This window comes from Lethenteron reissneri, chromosome 63, assembly GCF_015708825.2.
Source record: "Lethenteron reissneri isolate LAM-NWPU_2019-01 chromosome 63, ASM1570882v1, whole genome shotgun sequence".
In the NCBI taxonomy this organism is placed as follows: Eukaryota; Metazoa; Chordata; class Hyperoartia; order Petromyzontiformes; family Petromyzontidae; genus Lethenteron; species Lethenteron reissneri.
The window spans coordinates 7,453,126-7,475,192 of record NC_083841.1 but is presented as its reverse complement, the minus strand read 5'-3'; the positions used below and the strand labels follow the sequence as shown (position 1 = coordinate 7,475,192).

General features: G+C 58.4%; 1 protein-coding gene across 3 annotated transcripts in view; it reads right to left on the bottom strand.

Moving 5' to 3' along the window:
- LOC133358841 (voltage-dependent T-type calcium channel subunit alpha-1H-like) overlaps window positions 1-22,067 on the bottom strand; it is a 210,927-nt gene that overhangs the window by 44,158 nt on the left and 144,702 nt on the right. For all 3 annotated transcript variants that reach the window (XM_061577290.1, XM_061577289.1, XM_061577291.1), the window contains exons 13-22: window positions 21,083-21,268; window positions 20,431-20,548; window positions 19,569-19,724; window positions 13,021-13,047; window positions 4,512-4,605; window positions 3,078-3,265; window positions 1,972-2,637; window positions 1,284-1,384; window positions 743-866; window positions 472-540 (exon numbers count right to left, since the gene is read on the bottom strand). In XM_061577290.1, the coding sequence (XP_061433274.1) occupies window positions 472-540; window positions 743-866; window positions 1,284-1,384; window positions 1,972-2,637; window positions 3,078-3,265; window positions 4,512-4,605; window positions 13,021-13,047; window positions 19,569-19,724; window positions 20,431-20,548; window positions 21,083-21,268 (1,729 nt within the window). The remainder of the gene's footprint in view (window positions 1-471; window positions 541-742; window positions 867-1,283; window positions 1,385-1,971; window positions 2,638-3,077; window positions 3,266-4,511; window positions 4,606-13,020; window positions 13,048-19,568; window positions 19,725-20,430; window positions 20,549-21,082; window positions 21,269-22,067) is intronic.

The following is a 22,067-nucleotide window of genomic DNA, read 5'->3' as shown; positions in this document are numbered from 1 at the left end:
CAGCTCAGGTGACTCTGACCAGGCCATGGTGAAGCCTGCTGGCTGTGTCAGCGCAGGTGACTCTAACCAGGCCATGGTGAAGCCTGCTGGCTGTGTCAGCTCAGGTGCCTCTGACCAGGCCATGATGAAGCCTGCTGGCTGTGTCAGCGCAGGTGACTCTAACCAGGCCATGGTGAAGCCTGCTGGCTGTGTCAGCGCAGGTGACTCTGACCAGGCCATGGTGAAGCCTGCTGGCTGTGTCAGCTCAGATGCCTCTGACCAGGCCATGGTGAAGCCTGCTGGCTGTGTCAGCGCAGGTGACTCTCACCAGGCCATGGTGAAGCCTGCTGGCTGTATCAGCTCAGGTGACTCTGACCAGGCCATGGTGAAGCCTGCTGGCTGTGTCAGCTCAGGTGCCTCTGACCAGGCCATGGTGAAGCCTGTTGGCTGTGTGTTGGCTTGGCGATGCCGTGAGATGTGCGGCCTGCGAACCTTGACGGTCATCTCCAGCGTGAAGATGACGGTGAAGACGTTGTTGGAGATGGAGAGCAGTAGCCTCTCCTGCAAACACACGGAGAGAGTGAGAGCGGGAACGTTCAGAACCCCAGGACCCGGTCTCCTGGAGCCGAGTCTCAAGACGTTGAGACCCGATCTCCTGGAGCCGAGTCTCAAGACCCTGAGACCCGATCTCCTGGAGCCGAGTCTCAAGACCCTGAGACCCGATCTGCAGGTGCCGTCGTGCATGGCGGGGGCGCGCCATTACCATGCTTCGATCCTGGATGTCTGGCCTCTCCAGCGCGATGGTGATGCAGTTGAGGAAGATGATGGCGAGGATGCTGTGGTCGAACAGCTTGTGGGAGATGATCTTCTGGCAGAGCATTCGAAACCTGCGGATGGACGCGAGAGGTCACACGACAATGACGACGGACAATGACGACGACGGCGAGGATGCCGATGACACCGCCGCCACGTCAGCCTCCTCTGGTGAGGTGCTCGGTCCGTTTTCGTTGCAGCGCTTCGTCGTTTGCCGTTAATTTGTTGTTTTGTCGCGTGTTGTTGTTTGTTTATTGTTGTGTTTTTGTTGTTGTTTGTCGTGTTTATTGTGGTGTTTTATTGTTTGTCGTTGTCTTTTTGTTGTTGTATTTGTAGTATTTGTTGTTGTGTCTTGTTGTTGTTTGTCGTTGTGTTTTGTTGTTTGTCGTGTTTGTTATTTGTTATCATCGTTTTTTGCAGTGTGTCATCGTGTTTTTGCTGCCTTTGTCGTCGTGCTCGTTTGAAGTGGTCGTCGTCAAAGCGCCCTCTACCTGTTGCGTGGAGCGAACAGGTAGAGCGACCAGTCCTCGCGCTCCGCACAGAACCTCGGCTTCAGAGGCTGCAGGCGTTTCCTCATCCGACTCAGACAGCTCTGCCAAGCCACAATCACAGCAACAATCGTTACTCCTCGTAAATATTGATTATTAGTCATTATTATTTTTTATTGTACGCGTGCATGATGGTGACGTGTTCGGGCGCTCGGTGCCAATGCCATCATTCCTGCCGCCAACGCCATCATCACCACCTCCATCATCACCACCTCCATCATCAACATCACCACCGTCGTCATCGCCATCATCATCACCATCGTTTTCATCACCCCCGTCATTATCATCATCACCACTGTTATTATCATCATTGCCACCATCACTGTCCTCATCATCATCGCCGTCATCATCAACATCACCACAAACATTATCGTCATCACCACCATTGTCATCATCATCACCGTCATCATCATCACCACCGTCATTATCACCATTGCGACCATCACCATCACTATCATCATCATTGCCATCATCATCATCAACATCACCGCAAACATAATCGTCATCACCACCATCGTCATCGTCGCCACCACCACCACCAGCACCGTCATCATCGTTATCATCACCGTCATCTTTGCCCTCATCATCGCAATCCCCATCACGGCCGCGTGCGCGCACAGCCGCATCTTACTTCATCCGAGTACTCCTCTTCATCTTCCTCTTCCTCCTCTTCGGCCCTTTTCCCGTCCGCACCCCTCGCCGCCCTCCCGTTGCAGGCGCTGTCCCTGCGAGCGTGGCGCCCCACCGCCGCCCCCGCCGGTCCATCCCCCGCCGGCAGGCTAAGCGAGGGCACCACCAGCACCATGGGCTCGGGGTCAAAGGGCGTGTCGGGCGACGTGCAGAGCGACGCACTGCGACGGCTGCGCGGCGCTTCCTTGCAGACGCTTGCGCTCCGCTGCTGGTGGTGAAGCTGCTGCTGCTGCTGGTGGTGGTGGCGCTGATGACCGTGGTGGTGGTGGTGGCGATGATTCTGCTGCTTCTCTACATCCCCCACCATCATCGTCGTCGAGCCGCCACCGCCCCCCCTCTCTTCCCCGCCGCCGTCGTCGCCGCCGTCGTCGTCGGAGCCTGAACCCCAACCGCTACCGGCGGCCGAGTTGTGTCCGGTGACGGCGGCCGCCGCTGCCCCCCCTCCCCCACCTCCCCCCGCTCCGCAGCGCGACGAGGAGAGCAGAGACTCGCGCTCGCCGCCGTTGGCGTCGTTGCCGCCACCGCGCCGGATGAGGCTCGATGCGCGGCCCAGGCTGTTCCAGCTCGAGCGGCGGCTGCTCCAGCTGCCGGCGCTAAAGCTACTGACCTGCCGGGGGGAGACGGTGGGGGGGGAGACGAGGGAGTGAGACACGGGCAGGACAAGTCTGTTCCAGTGGCATGAAGTTTCACAAAAATCTGGATTTAGTCCCTGGTTTAAAATGTTTGCGTAGGTGGAGCTACCTGGGCGGTGGACGGAGCTGCCTGGGCAGAGGGCGGAGCTACCTGGGCAGTGGGCGGAGCTACCTGGGCAGTGGGTGGAGCTGCCTGAGTAGTGAGCAGAGCTACCTGAGTAGCGTGGGGATCTATCAGTTGAGTGGGTGTGGCTACTGCCAGAGGAGGGGAGTGGGCGGGGGTAGGATCTCACGTCTCGCCACGCGACCAGGTGGAGCCACGCGACCAGGTGGAGCCATGCGACCAGGGGGAACAACACCTGGTGGTGGTGGCGTGGTGGTGGGGGGGGGGCGGAGGGTGGTCACGCGGCCTTACCAGAGACTTCTGGTCGGGGTTGGCGCTGTGGACGGGCGGCCCGATGGAGGCCGCGCTGCCGTGCCGCGACACGGGGCCGTCGGCATGCGGCGAGCCCTTGGGCGTCGGCATCGGGGTGGCGGCCGTGTGGGTGATTATCGGCGGGCCCAGGCTGCACTTGGAATCCACGTGCCCGTTGGGCGTCACGACTGCCAAAGACAAAGATCCCCACCACCGTGTAAGTCTCAACAGACTGTTGGGGCAAATGCTGTTAGCGAGCGCCTATTAAGGCCGGCACGGCCACCTGTCTCCCTGCGCGCCGATGTTTTACACACGGCACCAGGTACTCGTTTGAGGCCGAGTCGACCTAGGGGAGACCGAGGACCGGTTCAGATTTTCCTAACCAACGATGGCCGCGAGAGCGGGTCGAACTCGGGTCAGCCGGGGTTCGTGGCGCGGTGCGCTAACTGCCACGCCACCGCTCCCTGCAACAAAAACAAAGAGCAGAAAAAGATCCCCCGTGTAGCCTCAACAGACCCTTGGGGCAAGTGCCGTTAGCGAGCGCCTATTAAGGCCGGCACCTACGAGAGGCGGCTTGACCGGCTCCCCTGCTGCTGGTGTTGAAACAGCAGGTACTCGTCACAGATGTTAACTACCTCGCCTGGTATGCAGGAAGTCGTGGGTTCGATCCTGACCCTGACGCCTGCTGCTGTACATTTGGAGTTTGTGTGTCTCCCTCTCTCTCATCATCATCATGGTGGCTAGGAGATGTTTGCGTGTCTCTCTCTTCGTGGCCGCGTGAATTTTTCTCCGGGTCCTCCGGTTTTTCCCTCCACCGCTTCTGAAAAAGAAGCTACATCGCTCAGTGGGGCTTTACTAAAATAGTTTAGTGGTATTTGTATTTTTTTTAAAGTGATATGTTTACCCCTCCTGCAGTCTAAATATTCTAATTCTAAAGAGCTGTACACTTTCAGTGTGCCTTCCTTACTTACCTCGTTAAAATAAAATGAAACATCGTTGAAAAGAACTGAGCTTTTTAAGAAGAAGAAATATCTGAACCGGTTCTGGGTCTCCCCAAGGTCAAATGAGTACCTGCTGTGGTGTGTAAACTGGGGAGACAAAGGCGGCAGGGCGTGGTGCTGGCCACCCACCCCCTCGTGTGCCATTGGCGGCCTTCATAGATGCTGCTACTCCCTAACAGCACTTGCCACAACATTTTGTTACAGGCTACACGGGTGTGGGGGGGGGCCTTTATCTTTGCCTTTTTGTGTGCGGTGATTATAGCGTGCACGTTAGCCATCGCACGTTTGACTCTGCAAGATGGAACAGTCACTAAACAATAATACTAATACGGTATTCTCCCGACGATATCAGTCTCACCTTTTTATCCCCTCCCCCTGTATTTTAACTTCGGGGGGTGGGGGGGACGGAGGTGGTGGCGATGGAGTCACTCACTTGTCATCATGGGGAACTCCGACTTCTTCCCCAGGTCGTCGTCGAAGCTCACGGAGCCCTTCCCGAAGCTTGACTCGGAGCGGTTCGTGTCGCCCTGTGGCGCACACGGGGGGGGGGGGGGGCAAGGCTAAACGTCATCCCCCGCCAGCCACCCGCTCAGCTCCGTCGGCACCGCCACAAGCAGCGGCAACGTCGAACGCGCTCATGCACGCACACACGGACACACGTGTACAGACACACACACGTGCACGCGTGTGTGGGCGCGTCCTGTACACGCGAGAATCACTCGCTCACTCGCTCACGCACCAGCAACTGCAAGAAAGGGGCAGAAGCGGTGCTCATGTTCACTCGCGTTCGCAGAGAGGGAGCATCGTGAAAGTTCGAAGAATCCGTCCTGCCGCGTCTCTGATTTGGCTCAAATCAGGTCACATCGCGGGATTTCTTTTTTTATTGCGGCGGAAACTGACGGAGCTACGATAATGTGGCCCAGCGGAACCCCCAGTCACGGCCGCTCTAGTCCTATCCCCACGGCCGCCCTGGTTCTATCCTCACGGCCGCCCTGGTTCTATCCTCACGGCCGCCCTGGTTCTATCCCCACGACCGCCCTGGTTCTATCCCCACAGCCGCCCTGGTTCTATCCTCACGGCCGCCCTGGTTCTATCCTCACGGCCGCCCTGGTTCTATCCTCACGGCCGCCCTGGTTCTATCCCCACAGCCGCCCTGGTTCTATCCCCACGGCCGCCCTGGTTCTATCCCCACGGCCGCCCTGGTTCTATCCCCACAGCCGCCCTGGTTCTATCCCCACGACCACCCTGGATCTATTCCCTACGACCGCCCTGGTTCTATCCCCACGGCCGCCCTGGTTCTATCCCCTACGACCACCCTGGTTCTATCCCCACGGCCGCCCTGGTTCTATCCCCATGGCCGCCCTGGTTCTATCCCCACGACCGCCCTGGTTCTATCCTCATGGTCACTCTGGTTCTATCCCCACGGTCACCCTGGTTCTATCCCCACGGCCGCCCTGGTTCTATCCCCACGACCGCCCTGGTTCTATCCCCACGGTCACCCTGGTTCTATCCCCACGACCGCCCTGGTTCTATCCCCACGACCGCCCTGGTTCTATCCCCACGGCCGCCCTGGTTCTATCCCCACGACCTCCCTGGTTCTATCCCCACGACCGCCCTGGTTCTATCCCCACGACCGCCCTGGTTCTATCCCCACGGCCGCCCTGGTTCTATCCCCACGACCGCCCTGGTTCTATCCCCACGGTCACCCTGGTTCTATCCCCACGACCGCCCTGGTTCTATCCCCACGACCGCCCTGGTTCTATCCCCATGGTCACTCTGGTTCTATCCCCACGACCGCCTTGGTTCTATCCCGACGACCGCCCTGGTTCTATCCCCACAGCCGCCCTGGTTCTATCCTCACGTCCGCCCTGATTCTATCCTCATGTCCGCCCTGGTTCTATCCCCACGACCGCCTTGGTTCTATCCCGACGACCGCCCTGGTTCTATCCCCACGACCGCCCTGGTTCTATCCCCACGACCTCCCTGGTTCTATCCCCACGACCGCCCTGGTTCTATCCCCACGACCGCCCTGGTTCTATCCCCACAGCCGCCCTGGTTCTATCCCCACGACCGCCCTGGTTCTATCCCCACGACCTCCCTGGTTCTATCCCCACGGCCGCCCTGGTTCTATCCCCACGACCTCCCTGGTTCTATCCCCACAGCCGCCCTGGTTCTATCCCCACGGCCGCCCTGGTTCTATCCCCACGACCTCCCTGGTTCTATCCCCACGGCCTCCCTGGTTCTATCCCCTACGACCTCCCTGGTTCTATCCCCACGACCTCCCTAGTTCTATCCCCACGGCCGCCCTGGTTCTATCCCCACGACCTCCCTGGTTCTATCCCCACGGCCGCCCTGGTTCTATCCCCACGGCCGCCCTGGTTCTATCCCCACGACCACCCTGGTTCTATCCCCACGACCACCCTGGTTCTATCCCCACGGCCGCCCTGGTTCTATCCCCACGACCTCCCTGGTTCTATCCTCACGTCCGCCCTGGTTCTATCCCCACGGCCGCCCTGGTTATATCCCCACGACCTCCCTGGTTCTATCCCCACGGCCGCCCTGGTTCTATCCCCACGGCCGCCCTGGTTCTATCCCCACGACCTCCCTGGGTCTATCCCCACGACCTCCCTGGTTCTATCCCCACGGCCGCCCTGGTTCTATCCCCACGACCTCCCTGGTTCTATCCCCACGGCCGCCCTGGTTCTATCCCCACGACCTCCCTGGTTCTATCCCCACAGCCGCCCTGGTTCTATCCCCACGACCGCCCTGGTTCTATCCCCACGACCTCCCTGGTTCTATCCCCACAGCCGCCCTGGTTCTATCCCCACGACCTCCCTGGGTCTATCCCCACGACCTCCCTGGTTCTATCCCCACGGCCGCCCTGGTTCTATCCCCACGACCTCCCTGGTTCTATCCCCACGGCCGCCCTGGTTCTATCCCCACGACCTCCCTGGTTCTATCCCCACAGCCGCCCTGGTTCTATCCCCACGACCTCCCTGGGTCTATCCCCACGACCTCCCTGGTTCTATCCCCATGGCCGCCCTGGTTCTATCCCCACGACCTCCCTGGTTCTATCCCCACGGCCGCCCTGGTTCTATCCCCACGACCTCCCTGGTTCTATCCCCACGGCCGCCCTGGGTCTATCCCCACGACCTCCCTGGGTCTATCCCCACGACCTCCCTGGGTCTATCCCCACGACCTCCCTGGGTCTATCCCCACGGCCGCCCTGGTTCTATCCCCACGGCCTCCCTGGTTCTATCCCCACGACCTCCCTGGGTCTATCCCCACGACCTCCCTGGTTCTATCCCCACGGCCGCCCTGGTTCTATCCCCACGGCCTCCCTGGTTCTATCCCCACGACCTCCCTGGGTCTATCCCCACGGCCGCCCTGGTTCTATCCCCACGACCTCCCTGGTTCTATCCCCACGACCTCCCTGGTTCTATCCCCACAGCCGCCCTGGTTCTATCCCCACGACCTCCCTGGGTCTATCCCCACGACCGCCCTGGTTCTATCCCCACGGCCGCCCTGGTTCTATCCCCACGGCCGCCCTGGTTCTATCCCCATGACCTCCCTGGTTCTATTTCCACGACCGCCCTGGTTCTATCCTCACGGCCGCCCTGGTTCTATCCCCACGACCGCCCTGGTTCTATCCCCACGGCCGCCCTGGTTCTATCCCCACGGCCGCCCTGGTTCTATCCCCACGACCGCCCTGGTTCTATCCTCACGGCCGCCCTGGTTCTATCCCCATGACCTCCCTGGTTCTATCCCCACGACCGCCCTGGTTCTATCCCCATGACCTCCCTGGTTCTATCCCCACGACCTCCCTGGTTCTATCCCCACGACCGCCCTGGTTCTATCCTCACGGCCGCCCTGGTTCTATCCCCACGACCGCCCTGGTTCTATCCCCACGACCGCCCTGGTTCTATCCCCACGACCGCCCTGGTTCTATCCTCACGGCCGCCCTGGTTCTATCCCCATGACCTCCCTGGTTCTATTTCCACGGCTGACCTGGTTCTATCCCCACGACCGCCCTGGTTCTATCCTCACGGCCGCCCTGGTTCTATCCCCATGACCTCCCTGGTTCTATCCCCACGACCGCCCTGGTTCTATCCCCATGACCTCCCTGGTTCTATCCCCACGACCTCCCTGGTTCTATCCCCACGACCGCCCTGGTTCTATCCTCACGGCCGCCCTGGTTCTATCCCCACGACCGCCCTGGTTCTATCCCCACGACCGCCCTGGTTCTATCCCCACGACCGCCCTGGTTCTATCCCCACGGCCGCCCTGGTTCTATCCCCATGACCTCCCTGGTTCTATTTCCACGGCTGACCTGGTTCTATCCCGACGACCTCCCCGGTAAATACAGAGTGGGGGGTGAGGGGGTGGTGTGTGTGTATTTTGACCATAAAAAATGTACTCCAACGTGCTGGCTGCTTCTCGGTGGACGCTACGGGCCTCCTCTTGCGGCATTCGCAAGAGGAGGCCTGTTGAATGCCACCATCAAGCTCCGAGTTTGCCAATCAAAAAATAATTAAATACCGCCAAATGACCCAATGTTGGATTCTAAACTAAGCGACTAAACTTATTTTTACACACCAGGTAAGGCCCCCACGGAGCTGAAAAGAGCCCTTTTTTCAGAAGCGATCTGGCCATCTCAAATGATAGCTCAACAAAGTGGGCTCATCGTCTGGAAATCATTTATAGCAGCCAAACACTCTAAACCCATGACGTTCATCCTAAATGTGGAGGGAAAGACCGGAGGAATCAAAGAAAAATCCACACTACCACGGGGACAGAGACACGCAAGGGTTGGGATCGAACCCACGACCTCCTGTATCACGGGCGAGGTAGTTAACACATTTAGAATCAACATCGTGCATTTAAATGATTTGGCTGTTGCCTTGAATTCCCACGTGATGGTAATAGGCCACTCATTGAGCTGTCATTCGTGGCCAGGTTGCTGCTGAAAGACAAGCTGGCGGCTCAGCAGGCCTTACCTGCTAAGATGAAAATAAATACAGTTTAGCTTTATTTGGACATTTGTTTTAGTGATTTGTTTACCGTTCCTATACTTTGCAATCCGAGCGGTTTATTTTTTCGTCGTGTTCGTCGTTTGTAACGTTCTGACCCACGTGCCCCCCGAATGGCCTTTCCGCCGAACAAGAGCTTCCCCCTGCAGACGAAATCAAAGATGCCGATTCTGATTCCGCGAGAGAGGATTCCGAAACGGATGACGCCGCCCCCCGCCGGGTGAATCCAGACGGCCGGATCGAGACGCCTCTCCCGGGGGACGATGGGTCTGGATTGAGGGCCCGCTTCGTCAGAACTACTTCCTGTTGTTGTTGCTGTTGCTGTGTTCAGTTTGTTGTCCTTCACCCGCACCGACGATTAGCGCGGTTGGCTACGTACAGTGCGAAAGAAGTTTAACATGCACACATACTACACTGTACACTACACTACTATATACTACACTGATATGCATTACCCTATACACTACACTACTATATACTACACTATACACTACATAACTATACACTACACCGCCATATATTACACCACTATACAATACACTGCTATACACTACACACTCTACAACATTGAGAAGTAATTTCTTTCCAACTGTTTGTTGTTGTTGTTGCTGTGTTTAGTTTGTTGGCCTTCCCCCCGCATTTCCGATTAGCCACGGTTGGCCACGAATGGCACGAAATAAGTTCAACGCTCGTACAGACGGGGCACGATGAGTTCCCCAGATTATAAAACCACCTCCCAACGCTCCCACCGCATGGCAGGTTTAATGACAACATTTATATTTACGCGATCTAACCCGCCCCCCCCTATGTTATGGATGATATTGATCGCGAAAGCCTCATACTTGTGAAACTTTGTCTCACAAGTACCGGGTGTGGCTAATGCGTTAACTTGATTCCTTGCGAAAGGTTTCTTACTTGGTGTTTTACTGCCAGAAAGGGGTAAAACCTATTCTTAGTTTATCACGCGGTATCATTCATTATCATTTCAAGTGCTGCGAAGCTGAACTTTCGATGACTAACGCGCACACACAAAGACAAAGGTAAAGACCCCTCCCCTCCCCGTGTAGCTTGCAACAGATGTGGGTCAAGTGCTGTTAGCGAGCAGCAGCAGCACCTACGGAGGCCGGAGCGGTGGCGCACTAAGGGGGCCCGGCTGGGCCACGGCACCACGCCCGCACGGCCGCCTTTCTCTACCCCCCCCCCCCCCCCCCCGAGCAGCGAAGTTTAGACACCGCACACACCGCACACACACCACACACACACCGCACACACCACACACACCGCACACACACCGCACACACCACACACACACCGCACACACACCACACACACACCACACACACACCGCACACACACCGCACACACCGCACACACCACACACACACCACACACACACCACACACACACCGCACACACACCACACACACACCACGCACACACCACACACACCACACACACACCACACACACACCACACACACACACCACACACACACCACACACACACCGCACACACCGCACACACACCACACACACACCACACACACCACACACACACCGCACACACCACACACACACCGCACACACCGCACACACACCGCACACACCGCACACACACCGCACACACCGCACACACCGCACACACCCACACACACACCGCACACACACCGCACACACCGCACACACACACACCGCACACACCGCACACACCGCACACACCGCACCGCACACACCGCACGCACCGCACACACCACACACACCACACACACCGCACACACCGCACACACCGCACACACCACACACACACCGCACACACCGCACACACCGCACACACCACACACACCGCACACACCGCACATACCGCACACACACACCGCACACACCGCACACACCGCACACACACACCGCACACACCGCACACACACCGCACACACCGCACACACACCGCACACACCGCACACACCGCACACACACCGCACACACCGCACACACCACGGGTGCTCATTTGAGGCTGAGTCGACCCCGGAGGGAGGGGGCCCGCGGCCGGTGTCCGACCGCCCAGTCGCCTCCCGGCGTAAGCGACCGACTCGGCTCACCCGGAGGAGGGGTTCGGAGGTCAGCGCGCTAACCGCTCGATTACCGTCACCGTGGCTCTCCCGTGATAGCGGTGGAAGGGGGTGCCGTGCCTGGAACGCCTTTCACAGAAATTTCGGCTGTGGCAAACACACACGGTGGTGATGATGATGGTGGTGTTGTGATGATGATGATGGCTGTGATGATAGTGATGATGCTGATGATCACGACGATGCTTGTGATGGTCATGCTGATGATGCTCATGGTGGTGATGATGATGGTCATAATGATGGTGATGATGGTGGTGATGATGGTCATGATGATGGGAACACAATAGTTTCCATTGGCGCTACCCCAGGTAATGCTGCGACGTCTTGGGAGCGCCGTACATCATCTCACCTCATCATCTCAATTGGGTTGTTTTTTTGGGGGGGGGGAGAGGAATCGCGAGCGGACGCAGCAACGCCGCCCGCCGCCGCGGAAATACCGGCGCGTAGCCCTCCTGGCGAGGGTCGCCACGAGGTTGGGGGAGGCTTCGCTGGCTCGCCGGACCGTGGCAGCGATGGTCACGAGCGAGCCGAGCGAACGAACGAACCAGCGAGAGTTGCCGACGCGGGGGGGGGGGGGAAGACAAAACGGCACGCGGCAAAGTGGGGGAGAGAAGGGAGAGGGGCAGTCACGGCAGAAACAACATGCTGGGGGGGGCTGGGAGGGGGGGTTGGGAGGGGGGGCTGGGAGGGGGGCTGGGAGGGGGGCTGGAAGGGGGGGGGGGCCTGGGAGGGGGGCTGGGAGGGGGGGCTGGAAGGGGGGGGCCTGGGAGGGGGGGCTGGGAGGGGGGGCTGGGAGGGGGGGGCTGGGAGGGGGGGCTGGGAGGGGGGCTGGGAGGGGGGGCTGGGAGGGGGGGGCTGGGAGGGGGGGCTGGGAGGGGGGGGCTGAGAGGGGAGGGGCTGATGACGATGCAGCGGCGACAGCAGCAGCACACCAAAGATCTCAGCCAACGGAATCGAGACGGGGAAAATCACCACCACCACCACCACCGTCATCACCACCACCATTGCTCAAGGACAATGCTACGATCGTGGCAATCATCATCATTCCACGCAGGATGCTCCCGGCGCGTCGCCGCAATCCCTGGAGCCGCGTCTGCACCCGAGCCATCGGTGGAGCCAACGAGATTGCTTGCAACCGGATCGCCGACATTTGGACGCCTCTCCGCAACCGGGTTGCTGCTGTCGGCCGCGAGATCGGTTGCGCAACTTAGTTGCGCGCAAACTCAATCTCTTGATCTCGACACCTTCGCAACAAGAAGCAGCGAGCGGGTTGCAGTGAGTTGCGCAATTTGGTTGCACGCAACTGCATCGCTTATACGTGGACAGTGCGTCTGCAAACAGTTTCTCGAGGTTGCAATCAACTGGAAATAGGTTGCGTGCGACCGATTCTCCTTACACATTGCGGACGTCTCCGCGCAAACGGTTGCCCGCAGCGTCGACGCGCCGGCTACGATCGGCCGTCACAGTCACACCCCCCCCCCCTCCTCCCGTGCGCAACTGCTAGCCCACGGTGCGGACAAAGCGGTCGCAGGTCGATCGATCGCTCGGCAGCGGAGCGGGCTCCAATGGAGGCGGCGAGCGCGCGGGCACGCGGCACATGCAAGCGAAAAAAACAAACGAAATTGAAAGTAACCGCGGCGATCGTTCATTCCCACGTGCTAATTTCAACACAAAAACACAAACAATTCAAAAAATGATGAGAGGAAACAAAAACAAGGGGGTTTGAAAGGAGAAAGTCAAATCAGTCCAGGCAAGTTTGACTCAAGAAGTTCGCCAGGCATATACAGTACCTCCGCACAGGTCCGTGATTTGTGTTTCTGAACGACACAAACAGAAGAGTCCCAGGGAAACGACAATCTCGTTAATGCCGCGTTCTCTTCTCTTTTTTTCCTCACCTCTACAAATGAACCACGGCGCTTAAAAGTTAAAAGCCACCGCAGCCACACGCCCCATAGAGGGTCAACGGTGACCCGTGGCGGTGACCTGGGAGCCCCTCCCTCCTTCCCTCAGCCCCCCGCCCACTTCTGTATAGCGCCGCCCACTGGCCAGGTAGCCACGCCCACCAGATGTGTAGCTCCGCCCACTAGCCAGGTAGCCACGCCCACCAAATGTGTAGCTCCACCCACTAGCCAGGTAGCCACGCCCACTATTTGTGTAGCTCCACCCACTAGCCAGGTAGCCACGCCCACTATTTGTGTAGCTCCACCCACTGGCCAGGTAGCCACGCCCACTATTTGTGTAGCTCCACCCACTGGCCAGGTAGCCACGCCCACTATTTGTGTAGCTCCACCCACTGGAGATGCAGATTGCCACTCGAGTACACAAGTAGCTACAACATACAACATTTGTCGCTATGTAGTAGCGACATGTGTTGTATCTAGTATCTACATATGTAGATATGTAGCTACGGGCCCCGCACCTTCAAGGGCCCCGCGCTAAACGCTTTCAAGCTATCAATTCCGGTTCAGTGATTCTGCACTTGCTCTATTACTATAGTACTATACCACCTTCAACTTTTACGAACGACCGGGTGTTTAAGCTTAGCGACTTGTCGTATTATCTGGCTGTATAGCAAATGAAAAAATACAATTACTTTACTGTGCAAGTAAAGAATTCGTGTTTTTTTGTTTTCATTTAGGGCCCCTTTGTAACAATACGTGCTACAGGCCCCGCACTAGCTTCATCCGGCACTGGGCGCAGGCTGGGCTGGTGGTGGTGGTGACACGGCCACTGTGACCCCCCCCCCCCCCCCCCCCCAGCGGCACCGGGGACTCTGAGACTCCACGTGCCAGTCGAGGCGGCCCAGCGTCTGGGCAGCTGCCTGAGTGGAGGAAGCAGATTGAGCACCACCGCAAGGCAGCGTCCTGGCATTGAACCCAGGCGTCGCTAAGTCTGCGGCGATGACGGCCGCCGTTCGCCGACGAGAGGCGGCGAACGACACACATAGCGCGCGCACACATAGCGCGCACACACACACATAGCGCGCACATACATACATAGCGCGCGCACACACACACATAGCGCGCACATACACATAGCGCGCACACACACACACATAGCGCGCACACACACACATAACGCGCACACACACACATAGCGCGCACACACACATAGCGCGCACACACACACAGTACAAACACAAACAGCGCACACAAACACAGCACACGCACAGCGCGCACACACACAGACAGCGCACACAAACACAGCACACACACACCACACACCACACAAACACAGCACACACACAGCGCGCACACACACAGCACATGCACAGCGCGCACACACACACAGCGCACACACACCATGCACACACACAGCGCACACATACAGACAGCACACACACACCACGCACACACACAGCACACACACACATACACACAAACACAGCACACAAACACAGCACACACACCACGCACATACAGCACGTCTGGTCTGCTACCGTCACAGTGGCGGTGTCACGGTGAGCAGCGCTCACCTGACCTGCTCACGTGACCTGCTCACCTGACCTGCTCACGTGACCTGCTCACCTGACCTGCTCACCTGACCTGCTCACGTGACCTGCTCACCTGACCTGCTCACCTGACCTGATCACCTGACCTGATCACCTGACCTGCTCACGTGACCTGCTCACCTGACCTGCTCACGTGACCTGTATGCAACCGACCGGGTCGGTCGCTCGCTCGGTTGGATACGGCGGTGGTGAGCGTGGCGGTGGTGAGCGTGGCGGTGGTGAGCGTGGCGTTGGTGAGCGTGGCGGTGGTGAGGGTGGCGGTGGTGAGCGTGGCGGTGGTGAGTGTGGCGGTGGTGAGCGTGGCGGTGGTGAGCGTGGCGGTGGTGAGCGTGGCGGTGGTGAGTGTGGCGGTGGTGAGCGTGGCGGTGGTGAGCGTGGCGGTGGTGAGCGTGGCGGTGGTGAGCGTGGCGGTGGTGAGCGTGGCGGTGGTGAGCGTGGCGGTGGTGAGCGTGGCGGTGGTGAGCGGGGCGGTGGTGAGCATGGCGTTGGTGAGCGTGGCGGTGGTGAGCGTGGCGGTGGTGAGTGGGGCGATGGCGAGCGTGGCGATGGCGAGCGTGGCGGTGGCGAGCGGGGCGGTGGTGAGCGTGGCGTTGGTGAGCATGGCGGTGGTGAGTGGGGCGATGGCGAGCGTGGCGGTGGTGAGCGTGGCGGTGGTGAGCGTGGAGGTGGTGAGCGGGGCGGTGGTGAGCGTGGCGGTGGTGAGCGTGGCGGTGGTGAGTGGGGCGGTGGTGAGCGTGGAGATGTGAGCGGGGCGGTGGTGAGCATGGAGGTAGTGAGCGGGGCGGTGGTGAGCGTGGCGAGCGTGGCGATGGCGAGCGTGGCGAGCGTGGCGGTGGTGAGCGTGGCGGTGGTGAGCGTGGCGGTGGTGAGCGCGTGGGAACTCGCACCGCTTCTTCTGAGACGTCTGGCCAGTGCGGAAGAGTAGGCCAAATTCCCCCCAGAAGGGACCCTCTCGAGCGCTGCCTCGAGTGAGCCACCTTCTGTTAACAGTGGCCGGAGCAAGCACTTGCAGGGCTGCGCCTTTGTTCGGTCGAGTTCGTGTTAGAGGGTGGTGCACGGATGAGGTCCCTGGGTTACACGCCGGGGTTCAGCTGTTGCCTGGGGTTAGACCGGGATGCCAAGTGGAGCGAGTTGATGGTCTCACCCCGGTCACTAATGACTCCCACAGAGACCCACAGACTCACACGGAGACCCACAGACTCACACACAGACACATAGACTCACACAGAGACCCACAAACTCACACATAGACACATAGACTCACACAGAGCCACACATACTCACACAGAGACACACAGACTCACACAGAGACCCGCAGACTCACACAGAGACCCACAGACTCACACAGAGACCCACAGACTCACACAGAGACCCACAGACTCACACAGAGACCCACAGACTCACACACAGACACATAGACTCACACAGAGACCCACAAACTCACACATAGACACATAGACTCACACAGAGCCACACAGACTCACACAGAGACACACAGACTCACACAGAGACCCGCAGACTCACACAGAGACCCACAGACTCACACAGAGACCCACAGACTCACACACAGACACATAGACTCACACAGAGACCCACAAACTCACACATAGACACATAGACTCACACAGAGCCACACAGACTCACACAGAGACACACAGACTCCCACAGAGACCCACAGACTCACACATAGACACATAGACTCACACAGAGCCACATAGACTCACACAGAGCCACACAGACTCACACAGAGACACAGACTCACACAGAGACCCATAGACTCACACAAAGACCCACAGACTCCCACAGAGACCCACAGACTCACACAGAGACTCACAGACTCCCACAGAGACCCAGAGACTCACACATAGACACAGACTCACACAGAGCCACAAAGACTCACACAGAGACCCATAGACTCACACAGAGACCCACAAACTCCCACAGAGACCCAGAGACTCACACATAGACACAGACTCACACAGAGACCCATAGACTCACACAGACTCACACAGAGACCCATAGACTCACACAAAGACCCAGAGACTCACACATAGACACAGACTCACACAGAGACCCACAGCCTCACACAGAGATCCACAGACACCCACAGAGACCCACAGACTCACACAGAGACCCACAGACTCACACAGAGACCCACAGACTCACACAGAGCCACACAGACTCACACAGAGACCCACAGACTCACACAGAGACCCACAGACTCACACAGAGAACCATAGACTCACACAGAGACCCGTAGCCCCACACAGAGACCCACAGATTCATAGAGAGACCTGCAGACTCACACAGAGACCCGTAGACTCGCACAAACTGGCTTGTAACTAAACGGTGTTCTCAAGTGTAGCGAGTCGATGGACTCAGAGCTCCGGTAGCCATCGACTGCACGAAATAGCCAATCGCCTTAAAATCTGACGCAAGTTGGAGGTTGAGCGTCGAGCCCCATTGAATGCTCGCTCAGGGTTTGGTTTTAATCTTTTCTCTACGTCTCTCTCTTCCGGAGTCAAATTCGAGTTGGCGCCTTCGTCGGGCTCCGGTGTCCCCGCCTCAAGAAGCGAAGGGCTCCTCCGAGGGTTTGACTGCCACGCGGACAGCAGATGGCGTCTGAGGCGGAGTGGAGGGCGGCACGTGCAGGCCGGCCGGCTCGCCGCACCAACCGAGGCCGTTTCTCGAGGAGCGGTGTGGGGGTGACGCTTTGGGCAGCGGCAGAAGGGACGGTGACCGACGACTGGTCACGGCCGAGCAAGGAGGGCGCCACGGTGGCCAGGAGATGTTAACTACCTCGCCTGGTATACAGGAGGTCGTGGGTTCGGTCCCGACCCTGACGCCTGCTGCTGCTGTATATTTGGAGTTTGCGTGTCTCTCTCATCATCATCATCATCACGGTGGCCAGGAGATGTTAACTACCTCGTCTGGTACACAGGAGGTCGTGGGTTCAGTCCCAACCCTGACGCCTTGCTGCTGCTGTATATTTGGAGATTGCGTGTCTCTCTCATCATCATCATCACGGTGGCCAGGAGATGTTGACTACCTCGCCTGGTCTACAGCAGGTCGTGGGTTCGATCCCGACCCTGACGATGCCTGCTGCTGCTGTATATTTGGAGTTTGCGTGTCTCTCTCTCTCCGTGGAGCTTTCTCCGGGTCCTCCGGTTGTTCCCTCCACATTATGAATCGACGTCACTCGAGTATTCGACTGCTGCTATGAACAATTTCCACATGGCGATAAGCCACTTTGTTGAGCTGTCATTTGTAAGAAGCCAGGTCGCTTCTGGGAAAACTAGCAGCTCAGTGGGGCCTCACCTGGTGAATAAAACAATGATTTGGTAGTTGAGTTTAGAATTCCACATTTGATAAATTGGAAGTACTGTATATTTTGAGCTGCGTCTCTCTCCCCCTCTCTCTCTTTCCCCGTGGTCACGTTTAGAATGAACGTGACCACGTGTTTCATGGTTACACTCGCGCCTGGGTAAAATACAATATGAAAATCTACAACTACAAGATAACGCTCCCACGGCTTCCGCTTGCGAAATCCCCGGGGGGCCACCCAGCACGAGTGCTCCGTTGGGGCGCAGATGACTCACTCACCCGCCTTTGTATCTCCCCGCCCGCCCGCCGCGCGTGACCTCCGTGTCCGCTATCAACACGCTCGCTTCCTCCCCCGGCGCGGAATGTTCCTCTGTTGATGAGCGCGCGGCCCCCACACCCCGTGTACAATTATCCTAATTATAATTAACGATATTCGTTTATTTTTAAAGGACGGCTTTTTCTTTGGGGGGGGGAGGTTGGGTGGGGCCTTTTTTTGTTGTGTTTTCCATCTCAGCCAAACGACGGCGGGTCTATTTCGATCACGCCGACGCACGGAACTCCGCGTTGACTCCGCGCCACGGCAGGCGATCACTTGGGGGGGGGGGGGGGCCCGAGTGTAACCTTGGCGGCGAGGCCCCGGAGCCGGTCCGGATGGATGACCGTCGCCGGTGTCTGTGGCCGTGAGCGCGGGTCAGGAAGCTCGCCGGTGCCCGCCACCAAGTAAAAATCGAAGGCAAAGCTCCCCCGTGTAGCCTTCCGCAGGTTGTTGGGGCAAGTGCTGTTCGCGAGGGGCGCACGAGGGGGTTGGGTGGCCAGCACCACCCCAGGCCGCCTTTGTCTCCCCGGTGGCGATGTTTACTACGCACCGCACCGGGCACTCTTTTGAAGCTGAGTCGACATAGGGGAGGCTCAGGACCGGTTGAGATCATCGTCGCCGGTGTTGGCCGCGAGCGGGAATCGAAGTCGGGTCGCCGGGGTCGTATCGCAGCGCGCTACCTGCTACACTACCGCTGCTCCCCCCCGCACAAAGACAAAGATCCCCCCCCCCTCACGTGTAGCCTCAACAAACTTTTATGGCAAGTGCTGTTAGTGAGCAGCAGCGGCTGCGAAGGCCGGGCATGGCACAGGAGGGGATGGGGTGGCCAGCACCACCACCAACACCACAGCCATCACCGCACCAGATACTCCCACACTCACCGGGTACTCTCACTCACACCGGGTACTCGTACATACATACGTACACATGTGCAGCACACATGGACAGACGAACGGATGCATGGACAGACGGACAGGCAGACACATTGACAGACAGCCGGACACATTGACAGACAGACACATTGACAGACAGACGGACACATTGACAGACAGACACATTGACAGACAGACGGACACATTGACAGACAGACACATTGACAGACAGACACATTGACAGACAGACGGACAGACAGACTGACGGACGGACGGACACACTGACAGACGCACGCACACACGGACGGTGCTCACCTCAGCCTGGAAGCCCTCCACGAGGATGGCGACGAGGAGGTTGAAGAGGACGTAGTTCCCGAAGGTCATGAGGGCGATGAAGTAGAGCGCGGCCCAGGGCGACGTGGAGGCCATGCCGTTGTAGAGCACCACGTTCCAGTCTTCCTGCGTGAGGATCTGCGACGATGGTGACGATGACGACATCGCGTTTTAGAACTCGGCTCGCTTGCCAGCCCATTTGGGGCCTAGGCTGCCGGCTCGCCGTGCCTGCGGGCCTCGGGTTGAATGACCGACACGCCGAGAGACCTGGATTCCGAACCCAGGTTTCTTGAGGGAGAGAGACGAGCGGAGCCGGGCCTTCGAACCCTCCTTGTCAGTGTCCCCGGCTCAGTGTCTCGGACACGGCCGTCGCGAGCTCACCCGAGACGACGCACGCCGAGTTCCCGTTGAGCGCCCTGGGAGGGGCAGACGCGGTCCTGAAGATAACGTTTGGCGAGATACGGGGGACTGCGACTACCACCACTACCACCACTACCACCACTACCACCACTACCACGACTACCACGACGATTACTATGCAGTGAGGTGGCAGGACAGACAACTGTGTAGCGTTCGACCGCGCAGCTCAAGAAAGTAGTTCGTCGTTGACCGCTCAGAAACCGCGTTAGAATGCTCATGTCACGTGTTAGAGCGGTGCGCGCATTGCACGTTTTAACGAGAGCACATTTCCATGTTATAACGGGGGCACATTCCGTGTTGTGCAAAAAGCGTTCCCTCGTGGAAGAACGGCATTGTCGCGTGAACACCGCTGCGTGTTAAGCGAGGACTGCCGTACAGACAGACACACAGACAGGGAGACAGACAGAGGCAGGTGAGGCCTCGCCTGGAAGACGGTGACGATGGCCCACAGGAGGGAGTCAAAGTTCTTGCGGTCTGGGACGGTGTCTCCGTTGTCGAGGTGGCGGCTGAACTTGCACCCAAACAGGTGCATGCCCAGGATGCTTTGGGCCCAGCGGAACAAGGCAACGGGGGGGGGGGTGCAGATGGGGGGGGGGGCAGACGGGGGAGCAGGAAAAACAAGCGTTCGTGTGAGGAGAACCGGGTTGTCGTGTGGCCTGTGCTACGGCCTGTGTTACGGTTTGTGTTACGGTTTGTGTTACGATTTGTGTTACGGCCAGTGTTATGTTTTGTGTTCACACAGGGTTTCATTTGACTGCGTCGGGCGGAGGGAGGGCTGCACGACACAGCGTCGGCATTTTCACCCGGAACAAACAAAAATCGATTGTCAATCGCAATTTACAAGCTGCGGTGACCGCTCCACTGAGCGAGCCTCTTGCTCACGAGCTCGCGCCAAAGAGCTGGAACGAGATTTCCCTCCTCTCCGCCGCCCGCATTGACAACGAAGCATTGACAGCCGTGCGCTGGAGCCAAGCGGTGACGATTCCATGTTCCTATGGCCGGGGGGTTGGTGGGCGGGCGGGCGGGCGAGCGGGTGGGCAGGTGGGTGGGGTCGGCGGTGTTGCGGGCGCACTCACCTGAAGATGAAGATGAACAGCATGAGCAGCATGCAGAAGGTGGCGACGTTGTCCATCGTCTTGATGAGCACCACGAGCTGGCGCCGGAGCGCGGGCATGAAGCGCACCAGCTTGAGCACCCGCAGCAAGCGGAACGTACGCAGCACCGACAGCCCCCCGTCTGACTGGCCCACGATCTCCCACACGCTGGAGAGAGCGAGCGAGCGAGCGGGCGGGCGATTGAGCGAGCGGGCGGATGCGACGTACGTAACGCATGGAGAGAGAGAGACGCGCTCAGACACACCGTAGCTGCTGAGCGCTTATCAGTGCCCCTACCTTATTACAGACCAATTCAGACCTTGTTGGGCCTGGCACGGGCGATGCGGTGACTTCACCGCAACTTTAGCAGCGAACGGCGGGTGATGTCATTGTCTGCCCGCGTGCATCACAGCGTGTCAACCCCTACGGTTTACCCCGCATTCTCGTACAGGGGAAATTGAGTGTTCAGGTCCATGCGGCGTACAGCCGTTTCAATACGGGCACCTTGCTGCATCTGCACCACAGTTGCAGAATCCGCCACCACCCCGACCGCTGGGAATTGGTTTATCCGACAATGTTGATACTTTAAAGTGTCGTCTTTAAAACCGCATCTTCTCAAGTCGGTTTATTCCATTTAGCTTCTCTGTCTCTCTTTGGCCCTTTCCTCATCCTTGTTCTTACAAGGCACCTTGAGACATTGGTAGAAGGCGCCTTGTGAATAAATGTGAGTTATTATGAACAACTCGGGTTGAGCAGTTGTAATATCCCTGGGGACCATTTTTATAACTGTTGTTGCTGCCGGAATCGTAACGATTGGGACAGAAACTTCAACAGAATCGGCTTCATAACAATTTCTTTTACCCTCCTGGCATTTAAACAGTTGCGTTATGATCGAGGAATCATGTGTGGTGAACATGCAAACAAAAACATGCTCTGGTAGTATTTGGCGTTGTCTTTGAAACGGATT